General features: G+C 32.3%; 2 protein-coding genes across 2 annotated transcripts; both read right to left on the bottom strand.

Moving 5' to 3' along the window:
- Nucleotides 1-2,073: 2,073 nt before the first annotated feature.
- On the bottom strand, nucleotides 2,074-3,679 carry HELRODRAFT_182094 (hypothetical protein; the record flags this gene model as incomplete). Its single annotated transcript, XM_009032397.1, has 2 exons — nucleotides 2,074-2,162; nucleotides 3,409-3,679. 2 exons carry the CDS (start codon nucleotides 3,677-3,679, stop codon nucleotides 2,074-2,076), a joined length of 360 nt encoding a protein of 119 aa, XP_009030645.1.
- An 8,229-nt stretch (nucleotides 3,680-11,908) lies between these two features.
- HELRODRAFT_182093 (hypothetical protein) lies at nucleotides 11,909-12,570 on the bottom strand (the record flags this gene model as incomplete). Its single annotated transcript, XM_009032396.1, has 2 exons — nucleotides 11,909-12,043; nucleotides 12,208-12,570. The coding sequence occupies 2 exons, from the start codon at nucleotides 12,568-12,570 to the stop codon at nucleotides 11,909-11,911; spliced, it is 498 nt and encodes a 165-aa protein (XP_009030644.1).
- Nucleotides 12,571-26,899: the final 14,329 nt, after the last annotated feature.

Genomic DNA, 26,899 nt, shown 5'->3' with positions numbered 1-26,899 from the left:
ATATATATATATATATATATATATATATATATATATATATATATATATATATATATATATATATATATATATATTATTGTATTGTATATATATATTATTATATATATATATATATCAATAATTGCATCAATAATTGCATTTAATCCAATATATGTATATATATATATATATATATATATATATGTATACATATATACGTATATATATATATATATATATATATATATATATATATATGTATATATATATATATACACATACATACATAAGCTATATATATATATATATATAAAAAGCGCAGAGAAAAAGCGATGTCTTCAGTAAGAAAAGTATGACGAAATTTTTAGGCTTAACTTTTGACTTCTCTATCTTTTAATTCTCAAATCTTGTAACTTGTATAAAATCTTGTAACTTGTATAAAAGTTACAAGATTTGATCAAAGCTAAGACATGAGAATTACAAAATTCTCATGTCTTGTAAAATACATCAAATCTTGTAACTTGTATAAAACTTGTAACTTGTATAAAAGTTACAAGATTTGATCAAAGCTAAGACATGAGAATTAAAAGATAGAGAAGTCAAAAGTTAAGACTACAAATTTAAGTTAGAGGTTGAGGAGAGAGAAGAATCAGCCAAGAAAACGTGTGATGGGGGTAACATTTGATAAGCTGTTGCGGAGTACCAAGAAACATTACCTCAGATTTTTGGAGATTTAGTTGAAGAAAGTTTGATAAATGCCAATTGTTCAGCAACTGTCGAGGTTTCAGCTCGAGGAAATGGACATAGCAGGGTCCACATTGCCTATCGCGGATGCGATCAAGTTGCTTGGGGTCACTTTTGACAGACATCTAAATTTTTATAAACACATATCAGAAATCGTCAGATCCTGCAACTATCACCTCTGCGCAATAAGCCATATTAGACATATGATTACATGTGATGTTGCTGCTGCCCGTTGCGGATGTTTGATCCTTTCTAGATTAGACTACTGCAACTCCTTATTGTATGGGGCCTCACGTGCATCTGTCAGAAAGCTACAGACTATCCAAAATAAAACTGCTAGACTGATATTTAATAAACCTCCTCGTTTTAGTTCTTCCATTCTCTTTCCAATGCTTCATTGGCTTCCAATTTCCGCTCGAATCATCTTCAAAATTGCAGTCTTTACCTTCCAAACCCTTTTATTAAAATCCCCAACATATCTATACGACCTCATATCCAGACATTAACATACTAGATCACTCCACAGCAGCTCAACAGGTTTCCTAAACATTCCCGTTGCCGGATCCCGCCTGGCTGGCTGCGGTTTTCGTCACGCTACTCCGTATGTCTGGAATGTTCCTCGTTAAGTCTTTTCAAAAAGGGATTAAAGACTCATCTTTTTAACACGGGCTCCGGGCGCCTCTGAAGCAGCTGTGCGAATGGGCGCTTCATAAATGTTTATATTATTATTATTAAAATCACATTAATTACATTTACGTCAATTGTGCCCCGTTTTCTGATTAGCTGTACTCCACGTGTTATTTTCCTCGTGTTCTCTCTGTTCTTGGTGTCGGTCTTCCTCCTTATATCATTCTAAATGGGCGGCGAGACAGTGGTCTAGTCGATTGTGGAGTAGTGGTTTGAATATACATTGAGGTTGATTAGACTTCTGTTTTGTTTTTACTTCTTATATAATTTTTTCTTGACAATTTGTATATTGACTTCCCCACAATTGGCAATGACAATTGAAATCCTTCACTAGAATTAGCGTCTTAGATTATGCCTAAATTTTATGCCTAGAAAAGGTTTTCGAGTATGCCAAAATTTCCTCAGTATAGTTCCTCTATTTGGAGGTATGGGTTAGGGTTATTGAGCATTTATACTCCCTGTATCAATTCTATGGTTTATTACCAACTTAGCACATATGGTGTAGGTTTTATTGGTAGTGATTTTAATTGCTACTAAAGTGAAGTTGTGTTTGGTTTCTACAAATGAATAGGTTATTTTGCTACTGATACTCAACTCCAACAGAATGGTTTGATCAGGATGCTTTTGCGTAACATACAAAATTTTTTAAGTTTATTTGTTTGCTTAGCTGTAATTTAGATTCTTGAAGACAGATAATTTGAGGTTGATATTTGCAAAATAATATTTGTAATTGTAGTAGGTTGCTTTGTAATCTAATGATTTTTTTCATTAATCATGTTGGTTGAAAGTATAATATAATCTGTTTTTTCTCATCTCTTTTATAGATAAATGCATCAACGTTTGGATTGCGAAGAATTTTCGATATGGTAGGAAGTTGATTTTATTCACAATTTTCAAGTTTTTTTTTAGGCTTTACATGTTTTGTTACAATTTGCAAACAAAAACTATGATAACACTGATCCTTAATGCACTCCTATCTTAACACTAAAAGAGTGCGACATCCCTCCTCCGACCCTCACCTTTGTCTTCGCCCCTTCATACAGCTGCATCACAGCTTTAACAAGTCTCATTCACTCCTTTCTTCCTCAACGTCCATTCAATGACCTTTTTCTCGGTACTCGATCAAAAGCCTTTTCTAAATCCACAAAACACATGTACAATCTTCGTTTCTTCTTTCTATAATTCTCCTGCAACATTCTCACTATGAACAACGCATCCACCGTTCCCCTACCAGGCATAACCCACACTGCATTTAATTAACGGTCATCATATTTCTCAACCTCCTCTCAAGCACTTTCTCTACTTTCACACCCCTATATAACCCACAATATCTCACATCTCCTTTGCCCTTATACAACGGCACCAACACACTGTGTCGCTAATCTTCAGGTATACCTTCATCATCAAACATACTGTTTGCAATTCTCATCATAACTCCAATTCCTATAACCCTATCCGCCTTTATATGTTCCGCCGCCACTCCAGAAACGCCTGTCGCCTTACCTAGTTTCGTTTTTCTAACTGCTTTCTCTACTTCCTCCATCGTCACCTTCTCTTGCCAGATCCATCCTAAACATATCCATTCCCTATAACATCTTTCCTATCCCTCATTGACTGCTTGCTACTTTGAACATTTTCTTCGAACTCACATAAAATTCCATTTTCCTCATTAACCTATCTGATGCCGCTGCCCGTTTTGCAAGTTACTTAGCCTTCCTATACTCAGACTCAGCCTCTCACGTCATGTCCCACTGCCTCACTTCCAACACGTTTTCTACCAACTCTTCTCTTACCATGACACCTACTCCTCCCGTACCATCATCCCCTTCCACCACAACTTATATCTTCCACCTTCAGCCCCCACAAACCTTGTACCCTCACCCTTCCATCTGATCTCCTGTAATGCAGCCACGTCAACCATTCTCCTCTGCAACTCCTCCACCACTTCAAAGCTCCTTCCTGTCAGCGTGCTTACATTCCAGGTACCAAACCTCTAACCCCTTGGTCTAAAAGTAATCCTTCCATCCATAGTGCCTTGCACCACCACACTATAGAGTGGGGTGCCAGTAGCCAGACCATCCACAGGGCCTTGCACCGCAACCCCATGGACTGGGTCTCCGGGTCTAACCATTCTCCTCAGCAACTCCGCTTTGCACCGCCACACCATAGAGTGGGGTGCCAGACCATCCACAGAGCCTTGCACCGCAACCCCATGGACTGGGTCTCTGGGGATTCTTCGCAACCTCTTCTGCCGGATACTGAGGGCCATTGTCACTTCTGTCATCCTAAATATTTATATTGACTAATTTTTACGCAGGACGTCCTTTCTTACGCAACCACAGTTATAAGGGGTGGGCCTAGCCTTTGATGATCCAACATCACTCACAAGGCAATGAAGGTCAGTTTAATGTCACAACCAGGACAAACATATAAAACATATAAATATATATAAATATGATATTTATTTTTTACCATTTATTTTTAAATAATTTAATTTAAAAAACTGAAAATTAGATAAAAAAAAATTAAAAAACTCAAGCGTTAATGACATTAAATTAGTAAGTAAAAAATTATCACAAAATGCACAAAAACTTTTATTATTTGAGTTAAATTAATTTTTATAAATTAACAGTTTATAAACTAAAAAAGTTGAAATGAACCTTTGTTGACGTATGATGTAGTATGTTTTGTACAACATTGAGGCGGCTGGCGATTGAAATTGATTTCAAGATTAGAATAAATACATTCTTTCAACGTACGAAAGAGATTCATATTTGACAAGGCATAACGAGCTCTTGCTACTTTATCCATAAAATAATCGCCTAACAAATCACTGTGATGAAGATCTGAATAAATTTATAGTATATATTAATAACAGAAAAATATAAATGAAACTTTGGTCATTTTGAAAATAGAATAACCCAATTTAATCTCTTTTTTTTAGTTTTTTTTTGTATTATTGCTGCTCTGACATACGCAGAACCACAGATATTAAAGATATATTGTCTATATCTTTTTATTATGCTCTTCATATCTTCAACTATCTTCGCCACAAAGGCTGTTTATCCTTTTCAAACGATGTGCACATGTGTTTATGAGCATACTATGAGTATATGATATATACGCGCTGATGATGAGTATCCGCTGAGTATATGATAGCCATATATTTTGTATTTTTACCCCAAACGATGATGCAATAAATAAAATAAGGATAAATTAATGTAAAATATAAATTTAATAAAATTTTTTGTGGAAATAGTTTTCTTAGTTTATTTATAACACCAAGCTCCTTAAAAATTTTCTTTAAAATATCCAGAATATGTTCCTTCCAATTCAAATTACTTGACAGTGTTATACCCAATAATTTTATCGAATGAACTCTAGGGATTAAGTTATCATCAATAAAAATTTCAAAATTTATCAGGTTAGTAACAATAGATGGACCAAGCCAAATACATTTAGTCTTTAATAAATTTATCTTCAATTGATTGAATTTCATCCACGAAGAAGTTCTAACTAATTCCTCATTTAACGCTTGAGTTAACTCGATTATGGATTTACCATTCAACAAAATCGTTTTATCAAGATTTAAGCATGATGATGAATTCGTTAGATCATTTAAAAAAATGTTAAATAAAAGTGGTTCCAAGATGGAACCTTGTGGAACACCACATTTGATGGAACGAAGCGAAGAAACGGAATCACCCATTGAAACATTGTGTTCTGTTACTTAAGTAACTTACAAACCATTCATAAGTGGAACCTCTAATACCAACATTAAGAAGTTTCTTTAACAATAAGTCATGTCTTACAGTATCAAACGCTTTAGATATGTCCACAAACACTCCAATAGCCAAATCCTTAGATTCAATACTTTTCAAAACATAGTGATTTAAATTCAATATAGCTAATTCAATCAATCAATCAATCTTCGTTTTGCGTCCAGAGACACAGTTTCCCGAGGTAGGACGTTCTTTTCTTTGCCATCAACTTTTTGCGCAAAATTAGACGATCAATTGTATCCATTTCATTAAAATTTAGAGCTTTCATGTCTTCCTCGATTGTTTGCGACCAGGACTTCTTTGGACGGCCTTTGGGGCGTGTGCCAGGTACTTCAACATCTGCAAGAGAAGTTATGGCACTGTTTCCACTTCGTTTGACATGACCAAACCACCGCAGACAGTGTTGCCGGCATTCGTCCTTTATATCATCTAAACCAGCACGACGCAGGATTTCGGTAGATTTGATGTGGTCCTTCAGACTAATTCGTTGCATCCATCGGAGCATTTTCATGTCGGTTCGTTGAAGTTGTTGTTCCAGCTTGGTTGTCATTGGCCATGTTCCTGCACCATATAACAACACCGGACGTATCACAGATTTATAAAGTCTTGATCGTAGTGGTAGTGGGATGTCACGCCACATCAATATAGAGGCAAGGAGATGCCATTTATTCCAGGCTGCACGTATGCGTGCTCGAACGGCAGCTTCAGCTGTTCCAGTACAATCCAGAACATCCCCTAGATATTGGAACGATGTGACTTTCTCTATTTTAATGGCTTCAAAAACAGTGCTATTTTGAACTTGTATATATAACATTCAATATGCTATCTGAGAGTATCGGTTTGGTTATTTCTTCCATCACAGTGATGATAAACAGGGGACTGAGTATTGATCCCCGATGGACGCCGACGTTAGAGTTAGAAGCAAGCTCTCTACGTAGACTCCACCTGATTGTCTAACGAGACACTACCAAAAGCCTTTTCCAAGTCCACAAAGACATGGAAGAGTCGCTTTTGCTTTGCTAAGTATATTTCCTGCAGTTGACAAATGATATAGATAGCATCAATGGTGGATCTCCCTGCCATGAACTTGTAAACACCTATTGAAACGCACTTCTCTCAATGACTTTTTCAATAACTTTCAGAGGGTGTTCCAGAAGGATATGAAGAGCATTTCAGTGGATCTCCTTTTCTTTTATATATCGGCACAGTTGTGCTACTGTTCCATTCCACTGGTAGTATCGATTTACTCCACATCTCCTGACAGATGTGTAAAAGGGCTCTGAAGCCTGCCCCACCAAAAGCCTTGATGATATCGTTTGTAAGTCCAGACAGACCAGCTGCTTTACCAGCTTTATTGCCTTCAGCGCATCCGTAAGCTTTTCAGCTGTGATGCCCTAAATCGGTTCTTCCACCAGAAGTGCAGCAAAGTTCCCCACAATAGGCTTTGTTTCATTCAATAACTGATCGAAGTAATCCTTCACTTTATTCTGCAAAGTTGTTATGGTGCCTTTATTATTCATTATGCATGTGGCACCAATCCTTTTCCAGTCTTTTGGTCTGATTTGCAATTCGGTAGAGTGACCAAATTTGTTCGCCTTTACTTCCAGTCAGCCATATCTCATTCTGGGGTGCACTGGCTATGAGGCGCGTCCTCATAGGTGGTGGATAGGGGAAAGTCCTGGGCAGGGAGACCTTCTAGGATTGCATTGAATAGTGCGGAATAACATGCCGCGAACAAACAGAAGAAAGAAGACAACGGTGAAAAAGGCGGAGGATCCCAGGATAACGGCTCCAACAGCGGATGATCTTCTATTCTAGTCTTTTGGAACAAGGACCTTTGACATCTAACCAAAACCATGACATTGCTTACAATAGTGCTCTCTTGGCACGACATAAACTGCAACCGCGCCGCCTTGTGTGCTTCCAGTAAAAACGCTAGGCCGACTGTTTATAACTGTTGTTGCTAGAAATTGGACAATTCCAGATATAAAAATTTTTTGACCCAAACATCTTCCACCAAATATAAAGATATTCAAATTATTTTATTTATTAAATCAATTGAATATAAAATACTAACTAAATTAAAAAAAAAATATCTGTCATAAAAACATATTTTATATATTATTTTGTATACTCATAAAATAAAAAAAAATATGCCTATTATACCTTGAATGTGATTGATTTCTCCCATTGCTTCTAAATTAATTTGGCCTTCGATGCAAAGAACATCAAGTCTGTCAAAAAAGAAATCCCATGATAAAATATATTTGTTCGCTTTAGTTGACGGAAGTACAGAAGACAATTTAAACAGAAGATCTAATATCAATGTTCTGTCTTTAATGACAAAATCAAAATGCCTCTCCAGACAAAAGCGTATACACTGAAGTAAAATAATTATTTTAAAAAATTCCATGTATTTAAATAAAATTTATTTTGTCTCAAATAATTTGGGAGTAATTGAAACAAAAAATAATTAGAGAAAAAGAAAAATTAAGCAAAACCGATATCAGTCGCGTTTACTTTTTGCACAAAATAAAAAACTATTCGATATTTACATTTTCATCTAAAACAAACTGCTTTGAATTTGCCATGATAAATTAACAATACAAAAAACAAATGTTCATTATGTAATCTGCATAAATATGATACTATATGAATCTATAAAAAGCATTTTACCAAAAATAAAATATAACAAATATTGCTGGATGTCATGTGGAAACCTAAAAATTTTATCCCTGCTCCTAAGACTACAAAGTGGATGCACAGTTTCCTTGTTTTATGTGTTTATGGGACAATCGAAAAAAAGTGAAACATTATAAAAAAAAGTGTGGCCAATTAGTGAAATATTTAAAATTTATAAAAAAAAAACATTCAGAATGAACCAATCGTCAGTCCTCAAAAAGTATTGCTTTGGATCAAGATGGTTAGGGTTAGGGTTTTCTGCTCATTGTACATTTAATGTTAATTTGCTTTAGAGGTCAATAAAAGAATTGTCATTTGTGCAAAAACTTATGTATTACTCAATTTCTAATTTCAAATGTATTTACTTATTTATTGAAAAACTGACCAGAGGACCATAACATACCAATTATCTAGTCAGGATAAAAAAACACAACTTCTAAAAGAATAAACGCACGTCAATGAATTAAATCTAAAATGCAAGATATTAACAAACAGAAATCATCGCATAATAATGCAAATAATGAATGAGGCAACATAACAATATTAAAGATAAATACTTAATAACTGTAAGATTACAATAGAATTTGACATAATTATTTATGTACAAGAGTAAATTTTAAACATGTAACAAATAATATTGTGGGTGTAATAAAAAATTAGTTTGACGGTTATAATTAATGGGTAGATGACGATGGTAGATTGGTAAAAATGTTAATCGACAAAATTGGAGGAGAGCCATGTTTCATAACAGAAAATACATCTGGGTCGTTAACTGATAAAAATAAACTGAGATCGTTTTGTTTCTTCTAGATACTACGCACATTTGCCAAGGCCATACGAATCAGACCTTTATAATTTGTCTGAACGAAAGGGCTGGTCATTTTTAGAATTGGTGTCCACTGCTTTAATTCGACGCCTCCCCTGTCTCATCAAAAAAACTTGCTCTACTTGCCTCTTAGGGTTGATGAACGAAGAATCTTTGACGATGTAATCAGACGACGATGACTGTTGACGAACTGTTTAGAGTGGATTTTGGAACTCCAGATACGGCGAGTTTTTACAATTTCCTTTTTGACGGTGAGGTGGTTTTCGCATAGAAATGAAACCACATCTCTGTCATAACCCTGAAGCTCCAAACCTCAGACAATTACGTTTCGTGACCGACAAGGCCCAAGTATCAGCATTGAAAAATCCTTGAGTTTGACCACATGCTATTGACACTCTGAAACGCTGGCGCCAAGTGTTGACATTGCTGAGTGCAGTTCTTTCATGCAGTCAGTTACGGAATTTGACATACTTCTAACCGCAGATTCAAAACTATTACTTAACGCTTCTTTTGGTGGTTTCAAACGGTTTGTTAAATTAGGCTCTTTGAATGAGCCAGTGTTTTGCGCAGGTTATCGTTGGATTTCTCATTTATATGTTTCAGGTTAAGGTCAGACCTCCACTGTTCTTACCAAATTTTTGTTGGAGATTTTTTCTAAGTTTTCGTTTGATTTTTCCATTACTATATCATTTTATGCATTTTAACAAATTATCATTCGATTTGTCCAGAATTTTTGCTATCAGAACTTCAAAATTCTCAGCTGTTTTATTTTTAGACATGTCGGAGAAGCAGAAGTTAGGAACAAATTGAAACTTAGAAATTAAGTGAGTTTTTTAATTAAATTATGAAGTTTGAACAAAAACTTAATTGCAATAAAAGTTAATGAATTTGTTAATGACCGAATGTTAAAGCTGAAATAAATATAATTTATCAATTTATAAGACAGATAATTAAAGAAAAACACACAAAGTACGAAAAGCTAGGAACGAAGTAGAATCACCATCACTCATATTTAAAAAGTCAACAAAAATACTGAAGTCAGCAGAAATTTTTTTTTCATATATAAACATGCAAAATTAAAATTAATCAAAAATAGCAACGAAATAGTATTAAAAATATCATAAGACAATTTAATAGCCAATTATTAAAAAACTTTTTCAACACGAAATGATATTAAACCAGTCTGAGATGATGAAAGTGATTTAGAGAGCAATCAATCAATCAATCAACGTTTAGCGTCCGGAGACCCAGTTCTCCCGAGATAGGACGTTGTTTTCTTTTCCAGCTACTTCAACATCTGCAAGAGAAGTTATGGCACTGTTTCCACTTTGTTTGACATGACCAAACCACCTCAGACGGTGTTGCCGGCATTCGTCTCTTATATCATCAAGACCAGCACGACGCAGGATTTTGGTAGATTTGATGTGGTCCTTCAGACTAATTCGTTGCATCCATCGAAGCAATTTCATATCGGTTCGGTGAAGTTGTTGTTCCAGTTTGGTTGTCATTGGCCATGTTTCTGTACCATATAACAACACCGGACGTATCAGAGATTTATAAAGTCTTGATCGTAGTGGTAGTGGGATGTCACGCCACATCAATATAGAGGCAAGGAGATGCCATTTATTCCAGGCTTCACGTATGCTTGCTCGAACGGCAGCTTCAGCTGTTCCAGTACAATCCAGAACATTTACTAGATATTGGAACGATGTGACTTTCTCTACCTTAATGGCTTCAAAAACATTGTTATTTTGAATTTGTTGTTGTGGATTGATGCAAGCAGGACAAACAAAGTTGGACATTTTAGATAAATTACCAACTATTTTTAAACAAAGTTTGTGACACCACTGGTTACACTACTGACATTTGATTGAAATTTTACCTACCCCAGCTTTACAAACTGAACAGGGCCATCGTCCAGTAGCTGTGGATTGAATGGGTTCACCAGTGTTCATTGCTTTGGTTTTGCTGATGTTGACTTTAGATCCAAGATCGGCCAGTCTGGTGTTCCAATCTTCAAACATCCGTGCTGCATTCTGCTTGATCAAATGCTTTTTCAAGGTCTAACTTGACACCAAAAAAATCAATTTGCGTAGCTGATGGTCCACTTTTGTATGTTATGAGATGTTCTGATTGTGATGCACGACGTTATTCTTCTCTCAATGATTTTCTCGACAATTTTCAGGAAGTGTTCTAAAAGACGTATACCACAATATGATGAACAGTTCAATGGATCACCTTTGCCTTTGTATAGCGGGACTGTCATGCTATAGTTCCATTCAGTCGGCATTGAGCAATTTCTCCACACTTCACGACAAAGTTATAGTAACGTTTGGATACATGCAGTACCAGATGCTTTGATAATGTCATTTGGGAGTCTAGAGGGCCCTGCTGCTTTTCCATCCTTCATAGCTTTCAGAGCTTCTGTAAGCTCCTTTACAGTGATGTCTGGAATCGGATCTTCAATGGGTGGAGCGTCAAAGTTGACATTGATAGGATTTGTTACATTTAACAGACGATTGAAATATTCTTTCCACTGTAGCTTGATCTCATCTTGTCTTTTTTGTCGTTTTTGATAAATGAGCCACCAACTATGTCTTTTTTCGTACGCTTTGCTTGTTTTGCTATACGATACAGAGATTTCATTTGTTCACCTTTGCTTTTAGTGAGCCACTCTCTGCAGTGCGACTTGACGTCTTGCACAGTTGTTCTTCTCACGGAAAATTTTGTGGTCATCAACAGACTTTGATTTTTGTCATTGCTTTCTTTTCAGCTATTGCATTTTGTACACTGTCATTTCACCACCACATGTCCCGTTCATGCTGGCGTTTTGTACCAGTTTTTCCACAAACTGTAGTTGCAGCGTTTATCAAAACGGTTTTGTATGTACTCCAATCTGTACTGGATTGCGATTAGTGGTCTAACTGTGTTGCGACAATCTGTTGAAATTTTTCTCGATGAATATTGCTTTTCAGTTTCCTCGTTTTGATTCTCCAAGGCATTTGATTAGACTTATGTTTTGACAGTTCGACAACCAGGTCTGCCACAAGAAGTCTATGTTGGGCAACACATGATTCGCCAGGTATAACTTTGACATTCTTGAATAGCCTTCAGTGCTGTTGCTTGACAGCGAAAAAATCGATTTGCGTGGCTGATGGTCCACTTTTGTATTTTATGAGATGATCCAACCTCTTTCTAAAATATGTGCTCAGTAAACAAATCCAGTGACTTTCAGCAAACTCAAGGATGCGGTTGCCATCTTCATTCCGTTCTCCATAGCCAAAACCGCCAAGCACGTTGTCAAAACCATCTGTTTTCTATCCAACGTGGCCATTGAGATCGCCTCCAATCAGGATTGTTTCAGATTTTGGTATTGTTGAGATGGTGTCAGAGAACGCAGCACAGAAGTCATTTTTCATCTCTGCCAGAAAAAATAGTCATTATTTGCTTTTCTAAACGAAGCTTGATCCACATGAGACGTGAGTTAATCCTTTTAATATCCAGTACTTCTTGGGCTAGCGGTTCTTTGACAAAAATTGCAACACCATTTTTGGCCGTCTTTTGACCATTCCAAAATAGTTTATATTTTTCTTTGTCTGAATTTATATGACAGACACCATTCGATTTCCATTGGGTCTTCTGAAGGCAGCAGATGTCAATCCTACGCTCAAGCATTTTTGTGATTTCCATGCTGCGGCCAGTCAGTGATCCAACATTAAGCGTTCCAAGTCCAAGTACCATAGAGGGGCCATTCTGAATTTTTCTGCAACATCCCTCCGCTATTGCATGCTTCCCAGGGATTCTTAGCAGCCCTTGACCACTTAAAGCCTGCTGGGGACTAGGGGCCGTTGTTTTTCTTTGTGATGGCATAAGAATAATTTGGGGAAAAGTTTTTACATCCGGACACCCATCCTGACGACAACCACCAGTTATAAGCGGTGGGCCTAGCCTTTTGCTCAAAAGCACGCAAAGCAGCGTGGATGCAGTTTTATGTCATGCCAGGACTATGATTTAGAAAGTAAGAGTAATAGTTGAAGAATTCTCTAAAAATAGACCAGCATACGAGTGTTTAATGTATTAATACTCAAAAGGTATAGTAAAATACAAAAAAAGTCCAAGATCAAATCGCTTAGGCTTACATAAAATATCAAAATAATATTTCGAAAAATTATTAGAATGAGATTTGAACATCAAAATGCTTTGCTTTAAAACAAGTCTATATTTAGAAGATAATTAAGAAATTTAAGTAAACAAAGGAGACGTGAATCAAAGTGGGCAAAGTTGAAAGCTTAAAAGAATAGAAAAAAGCAAACTCAGGAGGCCTGAAATCGAGTGAGTTACATTAATCAATTCTAGATAAAAAATTCTAGATAAAACAAGAGAAGATTAGTGAAAATACAAGTAGTTGAAAAATATGATCATCAAGAAAATTACTATGCTCAAACATCCATGCGACACCAGAAGCAACAAACATTCAGTCAAAAGTCTATAAAATATCTTAGTGCACTTTTGCAAGGGGAAAAAAGTTATTAAAATACTTCAGCATTCATGCAAAATTTTTAAAACGATAAAAATTTTAAAACAAAAAATAACGACACAAATGACGACTCTGCATGCCTCTGCAACCAGCCTTTTCTTCATCAATCTCGACAGTCTCGTATCTTTTTCTTAAAATTCAACAACAGTTTTGAAAACAACAGAAACACCACTTCCAGGTAGAAAAATACCAAAAACCAAAGCAAGTTTTGGCTGAAGCAAACCCTTATTTCCAATATCAAAAAACTTGCAAATTTCAACAACTTTCACGAATTACAAATCGAATTTCAAAAAGTAGTATAAATAATTTGCAAAATAATTTTACTATGAAATAATTAAATCTCCAACTTCCAATAATGAAATCAACTCAAATAAATTTATTAGAATATTAAAAAACAAGAAGACACAACTTAAACATTTAGACTTCATCAACTATAAAACTGATAAATAATTTTTAAAAACCAGTAAAAAAATCAGACTAAAATTAAAATAGAAAAAAGTATTTTCTATGTATTTTAATAAATTTAACTCAATAAAAATAAAAATTTTGGAAGAGATGCAACCAGGTTAGCTAGTGGAATTATAATGAGTGTTGCGCAACCGGACTGAAAAAAGCATTCTACAAACAAAATCAGCTATTGATAGAACTCAGATACGCATGGGTGAACACTTTAAATATAAGGATTTCGATTGCATCTACACTAACGCTAAAGATTGCAGCTCTGTATACTGAAAAAAATGCTGTTGATTATTTATGCACTCGATACCAATGAAAGCTGCAAATAATAAGTTACATCCAATCTAGACTAACATTAGAGGTGTGAATTTCAACATTTCATTATTTTAGATTGAAACAACTTGCTTAACAATGCTGCTAGAATTTGACTGGCTCGGCCTGTAAGAGCATTTGCAAAAAAGCATGTACACTCTTATGAACTGGGTGGCATAAGGTCGCTGGGTGGTAAAACTTCGCAACGGACTCAAATCTAAAAACAATGAATATATGTGGAGCGAATCGACTAAAGAATACATCAAATTAAAATATTTGCTTCAGGAATTCAAAGACATTAAAATTTGAAATTAGAGCTACAAATAATTGAATTCGCTCCCCTAAGTTGTTAAGGCAGCAAAAAAACGATCAGCTCGTATCGAATTAATCGTTGGTTAAAAAATTTTTAAATTTGCTAAAAAAACCTATTATTCAGCAACTGTAAACAACTGTCAACAAATTTACCAAGCTTTACCGCTCAATGTCAATAAGCAAACCAACAAAAACTGCGGCTAAATTGATAAACAATTCGTCACAACAAAATTCTAACATTAATTTTACAAAAACATCTAAAAATGCGCAATTACAAAAGTTTTGACGGGTTATGAAGTTTGTTGCCCAGTTTCAACATTTTCAAGTCGTTTCGTTCTGACACGAACAGACACGAAAACACAATCGAACCGTTTGAATTAAAAATATGCCAAAACAAACTTAGGCCAAATATAAAAAGAACAAAATTAAAAATACTCTCACAATCTTCAATCTAATCCCAACAAAGATTACAATAATTTCAAACTTTTAATTAAAACCTTTGAAGTTTCAACAATAAGCTTTTAAAACACATTTGATCCATCACTAAAAAATTTAATTACCCATGGTATAAACAACGAGTGTTCTCATATACTTAATGAATAAACGACGAGCGAAATTGATTACACTGGTCAACATAAAAAATAGGTCTAAGGTTTTTTAGGTGATCATGGTCTATTCGCACTCGCTGAATTCGAAAATCATATTGGTTTTGGTAGTTTAGCTCAAAATTTTCATTTTATAACAAAATGTTTATTTTTTACTGTATAAGGCAAAATTTAGTATAATCGTGTACTATTGTCATTGTTTTTTTAAACGGATAATTACAATTGTTTGATATGTTTTTATTATTACAATAATGAAATATTTTCATAATTATTACTTTATACCATTATTTATTGCTAGGAAAACCATCATTTAACAACTGTCAACAATTTAATTCTTATTATTGCTTTGACATATTTTGTATTTCTTTGGTATTTTGTTCACCATCCAAAAAAATTTTCGGAAAAAGGTCTAGGTTATCTAAACTAATTTAATAAAGAAAAAAGTTATCAGGGAAGATGGAATTCAGTGATGATAGGGAGTTATTGGGGGATTCTAAAAAGAGGTATCCCTGATGCTGTACAGCTAGGGTTAAGCTTTCGCCCTAAAAAGTAGGGTAACGTGGGGCAAAACGCCGCATGGGGTAAAAAGCCTAAATCCAGTTTGCACGAATGTTGTTTAAGACCGAAAGTCGTTCAATTAATTTTTAAAAATTAGAACGTACCCTTATTATTTTGAATATAAAACCACGCCGTTTCTCCATTTGTTTTTTCTGTTTCTGAGTTTTATATAATTTGCTAGTAAAAAATTGGTCGTGTTATAAATTTTGTGTTCGGGTTTTTAATTAATTTCTTGATAAGATCGTTATTTGTGAAGAAAAGAGGTTTTTTATGAAGAAAAATCATTTTCACATATACAAAAGTAACTTCTAATCGGTTGGACCAATTTTTTGTATTTTTAAATTAAATTTATTCTTAACATTGTCTATGGGGGTAAAACGCCTCTGTAACTTGAGGCAAGAGGCCCAATTTACATTTATTGAACTATTTAACAAATTTCAGAAATTTGTATGTAGGCAGCTATTCTTGTATATAATTGTTAAAATGTATTGAAATTTATGTTTTATGTGTAAATTAATTTCATGTATTTTAATTTTTAAGGTATAAAATGGTCAGAAATTATGTAAAAAAATCTACAAGGTGCTCGACTTATGATGGCGATGGTGAAAGTTTGAAAAAAGCATTGGATGCTCTAACCAATGGCCAGTTACTTAGTAAAGTTATCAGAGAATATGGAGTTCCTGCAAGAACTTTAAGAAGACAGCAAAAAGCCATGACAACATCTCCGGGAACTATAAAGCTTAGTCGGTTGTCAAGCGATCTAAAGATTTGACTCCTTGTGGGGACATGTTCACAAATTTTTTGTAATGATTTCACAGGATTTCAATGAATAAAATTCCAAAAATGTAACATTTGGCATCTTAATTCCTGTATATGGCTGGAAGAAGACCGTCGTAGAACTTTTATTTGTATCAATAATTAACAATAAAAATAAAATTTTTATTTTCTTTTTATCTAATTTTTATTTTATGTACAATAAAACTGTTAAATTTTTTTACATTTTCGGATTTGAAACTATTTTTAAGGCTTATTTTAATAGTTTTTCTACACAGCCCTTTTATGGGGCAAAAAGCCCATTTTATAGAGGTCTACGGTTTGTGTTATAAAACATAGGAAACCTATGTTTGAACAATTTAATTTGTAAAATTAGATAAAGGACATATCAATCTAGTAAAATAATTACTAATTGTAGAAATATTCCATTTTTTAGATGTAGTCACTCATCAAAGGCTTAACTATGGCTTCTTGCCCCACCCTACCCTACATGTGATTCATCAAACTATCCATTTTTATATATCTATATAAATTTATCAACCCTTGTTAAATGTAATCAATATGTCGTTTTGTGCAATAATTTTATTCTCATAGAAATATTTTATGATGAGAATTATTGAAAAAATTCAGCCGATAAATGTTGCGAAAATGCTACATTTATCGGTTGTTTTACACATCAATGATTTATTATTTGAAATCCAGTATGCGTAAAAAATTGACCCAATTTTTAGAGAAATTATTTTTGAACTCAGTAGTCTCAAATTATCGGAAATTAGTTAAGACTAAAAATTTTTTTGGTAGGGTAATGAACCGTACTTTGCTAAAATACCTAAAAAGATACAAAATATGTCCAAAAAGCAACAATAATATCAATATTGCATTACTGTACTAATACAAACATTATAAATAATACCTATAAAATAATTGTAAATATACATTATAACAAAAACAAAATTTTGCATAATACAGTAAAAAATAAACATTTCGTTATAAATGAAAATTTGAGCTAAACTACTAAAACCACACAAACCGCATGGTTTTTGTTGGATTCAGCATGTGCGCATTGACTATAAGAAGCTAATAAATAAACCTTGGATTTCCGTAAAACTATTTTTTTGTAGGGTAGTGTTATTAACGTCCTACCTCGGGGAACTGGGTCTCTGGACGCTAAACGAAGATTGATTTGTAGTGTTATTAATAAATAATTTTACCTATTCTAAATAAAATAAATAAATATTCTAAATAAAATTCAAAGCAAAACATTTAAGTGTTGCATTGATTTTTATTTTATTTTTCTTAACGGTCATTTGCCAGTATTAAAAGGATTAGAAAAAAGATTAATAAAACCTAGTTAATGATAATCTGATAATGGCTAATTTTTATAACAATAAATGAAAGCAATAAAACATTAATTTATAAGACCAAAAAACAAATCACCTGAAGAGATTCGTTGTTAACTGTTTCAAGCAAAAGAGCTGTTTTAGCAGCAGCAGCAGAATTCAGATCCTCCAAAGAAGCAATCATATGACAAAAAGCATGCGCATAGCAAATTATTACTTGATGATTTGCATCAATCTGGGAACTCGTCAACAGACTTGCTAAAATGCATACTTTTTCAACTTTATAGTATAAAACAAACATGACAATTAAAATAACTATGAGTATTTCACATTTTAAATAACAATGTTGTATAAAGTCATACATACGTCTAACTTTGAATGCTGTCTTTTTTAAATATTTAAAAAATTTGATATCAAGACGTCATAAAATAAAAAAAATGAAAATGATTAAAATAATGTTTTTTATGATTAATTTTGTTGCTGAAAATAAACTTAAACGAAAATTACAACAGATCTAACATTGTTTTCACTGATCTCAGTGTTTTTGCTGATTTAAATAAAAAGACGTGCTAATTCCATATAAGAAAAAATTTTCAGTATGTCAAATTTTAACACAATTTTCTGATTGATACCCAAATAATTCATATAATTTAAAAAATCTGCACAGGCGTAAAATTCTTCTATTTATAATTAAATAGAATCTGAGTATATTTGAGTTACTATTGGAAATAATTCCAAGGTTTGAGAATAGTTTTTAATTAAGCCTTTTTTTTCTTTTGCGCCATATCTTTTCAGAACTGGCGACAATCGACCTCATTAAATACCAAAATGTGGTATCTCTTGTTTAGCAGTTGAAGTGTGGTAACATTTGTTAAGTGTCAAAGTATACAAATGTGAGACGTTGTCAACCGCATTCTTTTGTTTTGTCAATACTTCCAGTAATTATTATTATTAAATTTTCCATTCCTTTTTTCTTAATGATTTTACAAAAAAATTTAAGTGTCTGATTATTTAAAGTATCTTTCCAACGCCAAACTGTGTTAATACATCCACATTAGAAGTATGACACGTACAACTAACTTTTATCATTTTTCTCAAAAACCATTCATTTACTCATTTACTTACTAATTAACACCAAAAAAGATAACATTTAAAAAATTTTAATTTTGTAGGTATTCGTATTTTCCTATTGTTGAGGATGTTATTCAGTTTAGGATATGTGTTTTTCGCCATAGCTATTCATCTTTTTCTAAGTCACATTTACAACCTAGATAAACTTAGATACCAAAAGCTTTTAATTTAATTTTTATTTTTTTTATTTGAATGCCGTTTATAACCATGTAACAGATTAGAATGTTTTTTTACTGACAGCAAGCTACGCATACTTAACATTTTTATATTTACGCATCCAATAGTTATTCCAAACAGATTCTCGCTATAGAAACTGTATAAATTTGAAAATATCTGGAAAAAACTTATACACCTTTCGTTATTTGAGTCAAATTTTGCTCCCAATTTCCACACTGTTGCACTATGATTCCAATAAAAATTGTTTAAAATTATCAAATATTTTCTTCATCGACATCCAATCATGCTCACACAATCAAATCAAATCCAATCAAAGAAGCGTAGTTTCGATTGCTCATTCACTAACCATGACTCAATGATTAAATGGACTTGATCTTGAAGTTGCAGTGCAGTGATTGGGTTGGAATACAATCATATGCAGTGTGTATGATGCATGTTTGTCGTTGAAAAATCTGAAGCAAGTGCAAAAGACTTTTAACTTTTTTTTCTCATTCACATTAGATTCTTTTGCCCCGAACCACGACAAAACCATATTTAAAATCTTGGTCATGGTTTTGCTTTAAGCTCTCATCTCAAAAACTATCACAAAATTTTGATAGACTGATTGTTCAACGTAGTTTGCATTTGATTTTTTTAGTTTTTTAGGAAAAGCGATAAATATTGACTCGGAAAGAACTTCGAAAATTTCTCCACAATGTCATTCTAAGTTTTTGTCATTTTTTTCAATTCCAAACTTATCGGAGCAATTAATTTTTGGACCTGGTGTTTTATTTAATTTAATTTTGGAAAGAGCAGCACGAACATCTACCAATTTTTTAATGGGAGGCCACCACGTCGCTGAAAAGATCATTGTTATTTTATTAAATTAAGATTATAATTCAGCCAATCTTTCTAAACCATTTAGCACTGACCATCCAATGCACTAATGAAACAGGTTTTTTAAAGTTATTTCTGTAATACTTTCATGCATTGCGGTTTCGCCACTTTTCAGTGATTTTACATTCGTCGTTTATTCATTTCTCTTTTGCATTTATGCCAATTAATCAAATTAAGCATAAAACACAATGATATGTAATCGAGTACGTGTTTCATTTGTCTACAGTTAATCGTTTTATTCAATGTTATTATCTTATTCTTCACTTTAAAATTTAAAATAAACTAATTTTGAAAATTATTTTCTTTAATATTTTACCAGATTTCCACATCACAGATTTCCATATCTGGTACACAAAAATTTAAAGCGTTGCTTTGATCTATTTGTTTCTATTAAAATATTTCGAAAAAACAATGTTATTGCAATCAGTAACTGGTCTTATGTAATTATTTTCAATTTCAATCACAGAAAAAAACTTTGCTAGTTATAATGACATATCCATATTGTTTTTTTAAAAAATCGCATAACGAATTAAAGAGTATATATATTTTAACTAGTTGCAAATAATTTATTTTTTTTAAGTATTAGTTTAATTTAGACTCAATATTTGCTTGCCAACTGAATATATAATACAATAAATTTTCCGTTTTGCAATACCGAAAGAAACGGACACAATATTTGTATTCAGCAAAGCACATTAAGATAACATGCATCTCGTAGACATCAAAATTATGTTATTGTTGTTTGATAAACTATTTCATAAACGTAAATTGAAAATTTAAAATGACTATTTACCTGCATTAAATCTTACGCTCCAATCTTTGTGTGAGAAATCACGTTCAACAACACCCCAAAATACAGTTGGTCCAAATGTGGTGGTTAATAAATATGTTAGCAATGATGTTATTAAACCATTTTGGTTGTTTTGACCACTTTTCATTAAATCCCATAAACTTTAAAAAATTATTTGACTAATTAAGTTAAAACAGGGATAAATGGGCAAATGAAACGCGAAATTAAAGGATTGCAAATTTTTTACCGAACGATCATCGATAACATTTTAATTGACATTTTGATAAATATATATTTAATATAATACATTTTAATTGATATTTTAACATTTTATAACATAACATAACATTTTATAACATAACATAACATAACATAACATAACATAACATAACATAACATAACATAACATAACATAACATAACATAACATAACATAACATAACATAACATAACATAACATAACATAACATAACATAACATAACATAATATAATATAGTATAATATAATACAATACAATATAATACAATATATCGTACTACCCTCACAATGATTTGTTAAAAAGGTAATTTATTAAATATAATAGATATTAGCGACTTACATGTGAATGACAGAATTTTTAATAAAATTCTCCACAAAACTATCTTCTTGAGAACTACAACAAATTTCCAAAAAGTTAGAATGTTGACAGAGAACATTTATTAATGATAAACACACTATTTTCACATCATTATCAACTTTCAAATTCAATACCTTTAAATATTTTGTTAAAATATTGTTTTAAAATGTATTTTACCAATTAGTATAAAAATGTTATGGAAATTTTTAGGTGGTTTCTGATGATACAAAGTTACAATAACTAAGCCATAAAAATTTAGAAACGAAGTTATAAGAAACTAGCTTGTTCGAAAACTTTGACTATGGGCATTTTTGCAAATAAACTACAAAGAGAAATTAGAAGAAAAGGTTTATTTATTAATTATACTTCCATTTAATGTAACTAATACTTTCCACATTCATAACTTTTACTTTCCATATTCATAACTTTTATTTTCAACTCTGCATTAGGCAAAATTTGATTTACAGATTAAAAAAAGTTTGTAATTTGAAATGATTTTAGCAAAAATATATTTAAAAGTTATAATTGGAGAAAGCCTTGCAGGGCAAAATTTGACTAAAAAAGGAAAGTTACAACAGCTGAAAAAAGTTGATACAGCTATATATATATATATGTATCATCTATTATATCCACATTGTCTACAAAGTCGCCCAACTTTGAAATAACCCAGGATTGAAAGCAAAAAAAGTATTCAATTTGGTTTAAAAAATTTTGGAGCTGCCATGCGCATCAAATTCCCATAGAATTTCACCTCTACAATTTTCAGTGCGGTTATCGTCGGTATCCTCCCGTTAGGCGACCGAAGTTTTCAATTAAAATTTGTCTTGATAATCTGTTCTGAACAACCGATTAACTGAACAACAGTCGATTCCGTCGATTTTTTTCAAGTAGAAAATTCATATATGGTAATTAATTGCTAACAAAATGTGAAAATGAATAGTATTCGCTCTTTATAATCGTTGGTAAGATGTCACACCATATGACAACTCCATCAATTGTAAGAATGAAATGTTGAAGTTATGAGGTTTTACAAAATATTGCAAAGTATTAACGAGAATTAATAAACTGAAAATATTAAATAGTTCACTTGAATTGAATAAAAATTGTCAAATTACATTCACCTCTGCTTACCTTAACATAACTATTTAACAGCTGAAACTGCGGAGCGAGCACACTGAAATCATCATTTATCTGTTTGTTTACGAGTTGGAATTTGTATTGATCTGCGTAGATTAAAACACCATTTGCAATAAGAAAACAATATCATTCGCTATTAACAAGTCTATTAAACCTACAAATTATTTATGATTAAAAGTACCAAATAGATATAAATGAAAAAAAACTTTTACTTTATAAATTACTAATTCAAAGTAATTGATATTAAAAATATAAATTTTTTGAATAGGCAAAAGTAAAAAATTTAGTAGTTAGTAGTAATAAAATAAATTGAGTACCACATTTTTCAATAATTGAAGGATGGTCGTCTTTTTTTAAAGGTAATTTCTTTTCAGCAACAATGAATTTTATTATGCAGTAACTCTTTTTCATGTATTTTAAAAATCTTTTAGATCGATTTGGCATGTTTTCAAGAAGAAGAGAATTCATAGATGACAATAAACCAAGTAAACTTTGATTAAGTTTATCAAACACATTTTTATTTGGCTCAAGTTTTTGAATTATCAACTGTGAAAAAAAAACTAGCAAATATTTTTTATATTTGAACTAATTCAAAATACCTGCTGTGAAACAATATCCAGCATTAAAATAAAATTGTTGTAATAATAACTTTTTTCACTTTCTTTACATTTTTCATTCAAATCAGATATTTTAATATGGACACATTGTGAAAACATTTCAATTAAAACATTGACGTTAACGTATATTTTCATTATTGTTAACATCTTATAATTAAAAATTATTTTAATATATTTTAAACTTCTAGAATTAAATAAATTTGTCAAATGTAAACCTTTAACCAAAGTAAAGTCTGACGATGAACTTTTGGCGATATACTTTTAAAACGCTGGTTTGCAAAGAAAAACATATCCTTTATACTAAATGTTGTTGCTCGTATATTAACATCAAACAATTTCCTTTAATAAAAATTGTATCATTGAAAATTTGAAAGTTTGTGGGTTTATACTAAATGTTGTTGCTCGTATATTAACATCAAACAATTTCCTTTAATAAAAATTGTATCATTGAAAATTTGAAAGTTTGTGGGTTTGATAAGTCCATCAAAAATAAAGTAAATGTGAAAAATCTATCGATGATATTTTTTAAAAATAACTTGGAATATTGAAAAAATAATATAACGTGTCGAAATATTTATCGAATTAGGTGTCATACAAAACTGATTAAATTAAAAAAAAATGAATTAAAGGGTGTTTAATTAGTTACAATATTTAACAGCATTATGGTTATTTCAATAATTGTACTAACTGAATTAACATAATTAACTGAAAATGGATAAAATTTGTTGAAAACTATTAAAGTCCAATCCAATTGATTTGAAAAATAAATTGCTGTGAAAAAATTAAAACCTGTTAAGGTGGCATAAAAATTATGTTAAAATACTTAAAAAACATCTGAGTATTGTAAGATCAGGCATTCCTGAACAAATTCAAATGAATTAAAATATTTTGAAAAACCTATCCTTTATTGAAATTTTAAAAACAACCAAAATTTACATCTAAGAAAAAAATTGTAAATAAACAAAAACCAATGAACGGATTTATCTAAGTTTTGTCAGATGTATATCTTGTGTGAAAAGTTGCGTGAAAAATAGAAACTAATTTGAAACAGAAAAAACTTTAAAAATTTCAGAAAATAGTTTTTCTAATTCATTTGAATAAATAAGAATAGAAAAAACTTTTGATATAAAATATAAGATTAGTTAAATATTTCATTTAAACAGGCTTGAGTTTATAAACAATTTATAAACTTTATGAAGATTTAAATATTTTAAAATAAAATAATTTATTACTTGAATTTGACAATTTCAGGACGGTTTTCGGTATAAAAAATCAAAATATCATTAAATATTGTTGAGATGCGTCACATTAACGATCTTTGTTCAAGAATGCAGCACGGACTGTACGATCAATATTGACGTTCTGCCGGAGATGTTGACGATGGAACGCGAAAGAACGAGCGATGCCGATGGCACTAAGAGCTCTGTGCTGAAGGTGTTACAATCGACTCTTAATAAGGATCGTGACAAACAATGGAAACAAAAACAAAAAATCTACTTAACACAGCTCGATCACCATATGCAGAAACCAGAGAAAACTGTCCAACAACTAAAAAAAACTAGAGAGGCTGACCCAGCTGCAAACCCAACAGGTACCCTGGAATTCAAAGAGAACGACAACAAAAGCGTTGATTCAATTACCGCGGTTTCGGATAAAAAAATTCTCTAAACTAGGCGGATTTTGCAGTTTGTGGAGTTTGCGTTATTCAGGTGTGTTATTCAAAAAACCGTCCGTAAAAATAAATTTTTAATTTTCAAAAATTTTAAGAATAAACAAATTTTGTTTTTTCATTCGTTTGCACGATGTTTGAGCGCTGTTACGGCTAAAGTTCGAGTGGGATGGATGAAATTTACGGAACTGGGTGGGGTAACCTATTGTGTGGAAAGAAATGGTCAGTGAAGATGAAATGGAGGGTATATAAAGCATGTGTGAGAGCAGCGATGGTATATGGTGGTGAAACTTGGGTGTTGAGGAGAAAAGAGGAAAGTGTACTGCAGAGGGCTGAAAGAGCTATGGTGAGGATGATGTGTGGGGTTAAAGCGAAGGATAGGAGGAGTAGTACAGAGCCGATGTCGATGATGGAACTGAATAAGGACATTGTGACATCGATAAGGATATCCGAGATTACGGTGGTATGGACATGTGTTGAGAAGGGATGAAAGGGTTGGGATTAGGTGAGCGTTGGAGTTCGAGGTTGATGGAGTGATAGGAAGGTGTCGTCCGCGATTGGGATGGAGAGAGCAGGTGGAGAAGGGCAGAGTGAAAGCGGAGTTGCGTGATACTGAGGCGAGTGACAGATGTGAATGGCGTCGAGGGGTATTTCGGTTTCATCATAGGTACCCAAACGGCAACCCCCAATCTCAGGAAAAATGTCGTCTAAACGTGTGTTGTTGTTTGGTTGAGCGTGATGGATGATAAAATATAAGGGCAATCTTTTTTATGCCTATTCGATAAATCACCAAATCTTCGTTAACAATCTGGTAACAAAATCCTGAAGGAACAGCATTTTCTAATTTCAGACGCTCCAACAATTCATTTAATGATAATTCTTTGTTTTTAACGTGTACTTTTTTAAAATTACTATAAATACCAGATGAACTACATATAACAACATGACAAACTCTATTACACTGATGATAGTAAAGGTTACCGAAAAAAGCTTTTAATTAAATGTACATATGAAAAATGCAGTCTTAAATAATTAAAAATTTTATAATAAATTTAAATAAATTGATATATATATATATATATAAATAAATAAATATATATATAAAGTATACCCTATATATATATAGATATAATATATAAATATATATTAGATATAATATATATATATATATATATATATATATACACCATCTCTCACTACGATGAACGAAAAGATCAATATATATATATATCAAATCAAATCAAATTTTCTATTTATATAGCGCCAATTATAATTGCTTCTCATCAGCGCTCTCCTCCGATTGAAGCATGTTGCAATATATATTTTTTATTCAGCAGAGTAACAATACGTCTCTATCGACCAAAAATTACTGTGAATTACTTTAAAAAAACACCTTAGTTTGCAATATTGTCTACTTAGATAATTTGCAACAAGTTGGTGTATGAACTCGGGCTACTGATGAGTTCCTAGTAGGTCGTCCAGCCTAGAACGAGTTGGGTGTATACGGAAATGAACCTTTGGTCTTGATGAGAGATGGTGTACTTTATGTACTGGCCGACAGTCGGAAATTCTGACTATAAATATATAAAATATATCTTTTTTTTGTTATATATATATATATATATATATGTACATATTTTTTATGTTGTATATATATATAAATATATATATATTTCTATGTTGTATATATATATATATATATATATATATATATATATATATATATATATATATATATGTTGTATGGAGAAGATATTTTATGCAGTCAATCAATCTTCGTTTAGCGTCCAGAGACCCGGTTCCCTGAGGTAGGACGTTGTTTTCTTTGCCATCAACTTTTTGCGCCAAATTAGACGATCAGCTGTATCTATTTCATTTAAATTTAGAGCTTTCATGTCTTGCTCAATTGTTTGCGACCAGGACTTCTTTGGACGGCCTTTGGGACGTGTACCAGGTACTTCAACATCTGCAAGAGAAGTTATGGCACTGTTTCCACTTCGTTTAACATGACCAAACCACCTCAGACGGTGTGGCCGGCATTCATCCTTTATATCATCTAAACCAGCACGACGCAAGATTTCGGTAGAGGTTCTTTGATGTTTTGTTCCAGTTTGGTTGTTATTGGCCATGTTTCTGCACCATATAACAACACCGGACGTATCACAGATTTATAAAGTCTTGACCGTAGTGGTAGTGGGATGTCACGCCGCATCAATATAGAGATGCCATTTATTCCAGGCTGCACGCATGCGTGCTCGAACGGCAGCTTCAGCTGTTCCAGTACAATCCAGA

This window comes from Helobdella robusta (assembly GCF_000326865.2).
Source record: "Helobdella robusta unplaced genomic scaffold HELROscaffold_80, whole genome shotgun sequence".
Lineage (NCBI taxonomy): Eukaryota > Metazoa > Annelida > Clitellata > Rhynchobdellida > Glossiphoniidae > Helobdella > Helobdella robusta.
Note: the sequence above shows the minus strand (reverse complement) of the source record. Positions and strands in the feature narration are given on the sequence as shown.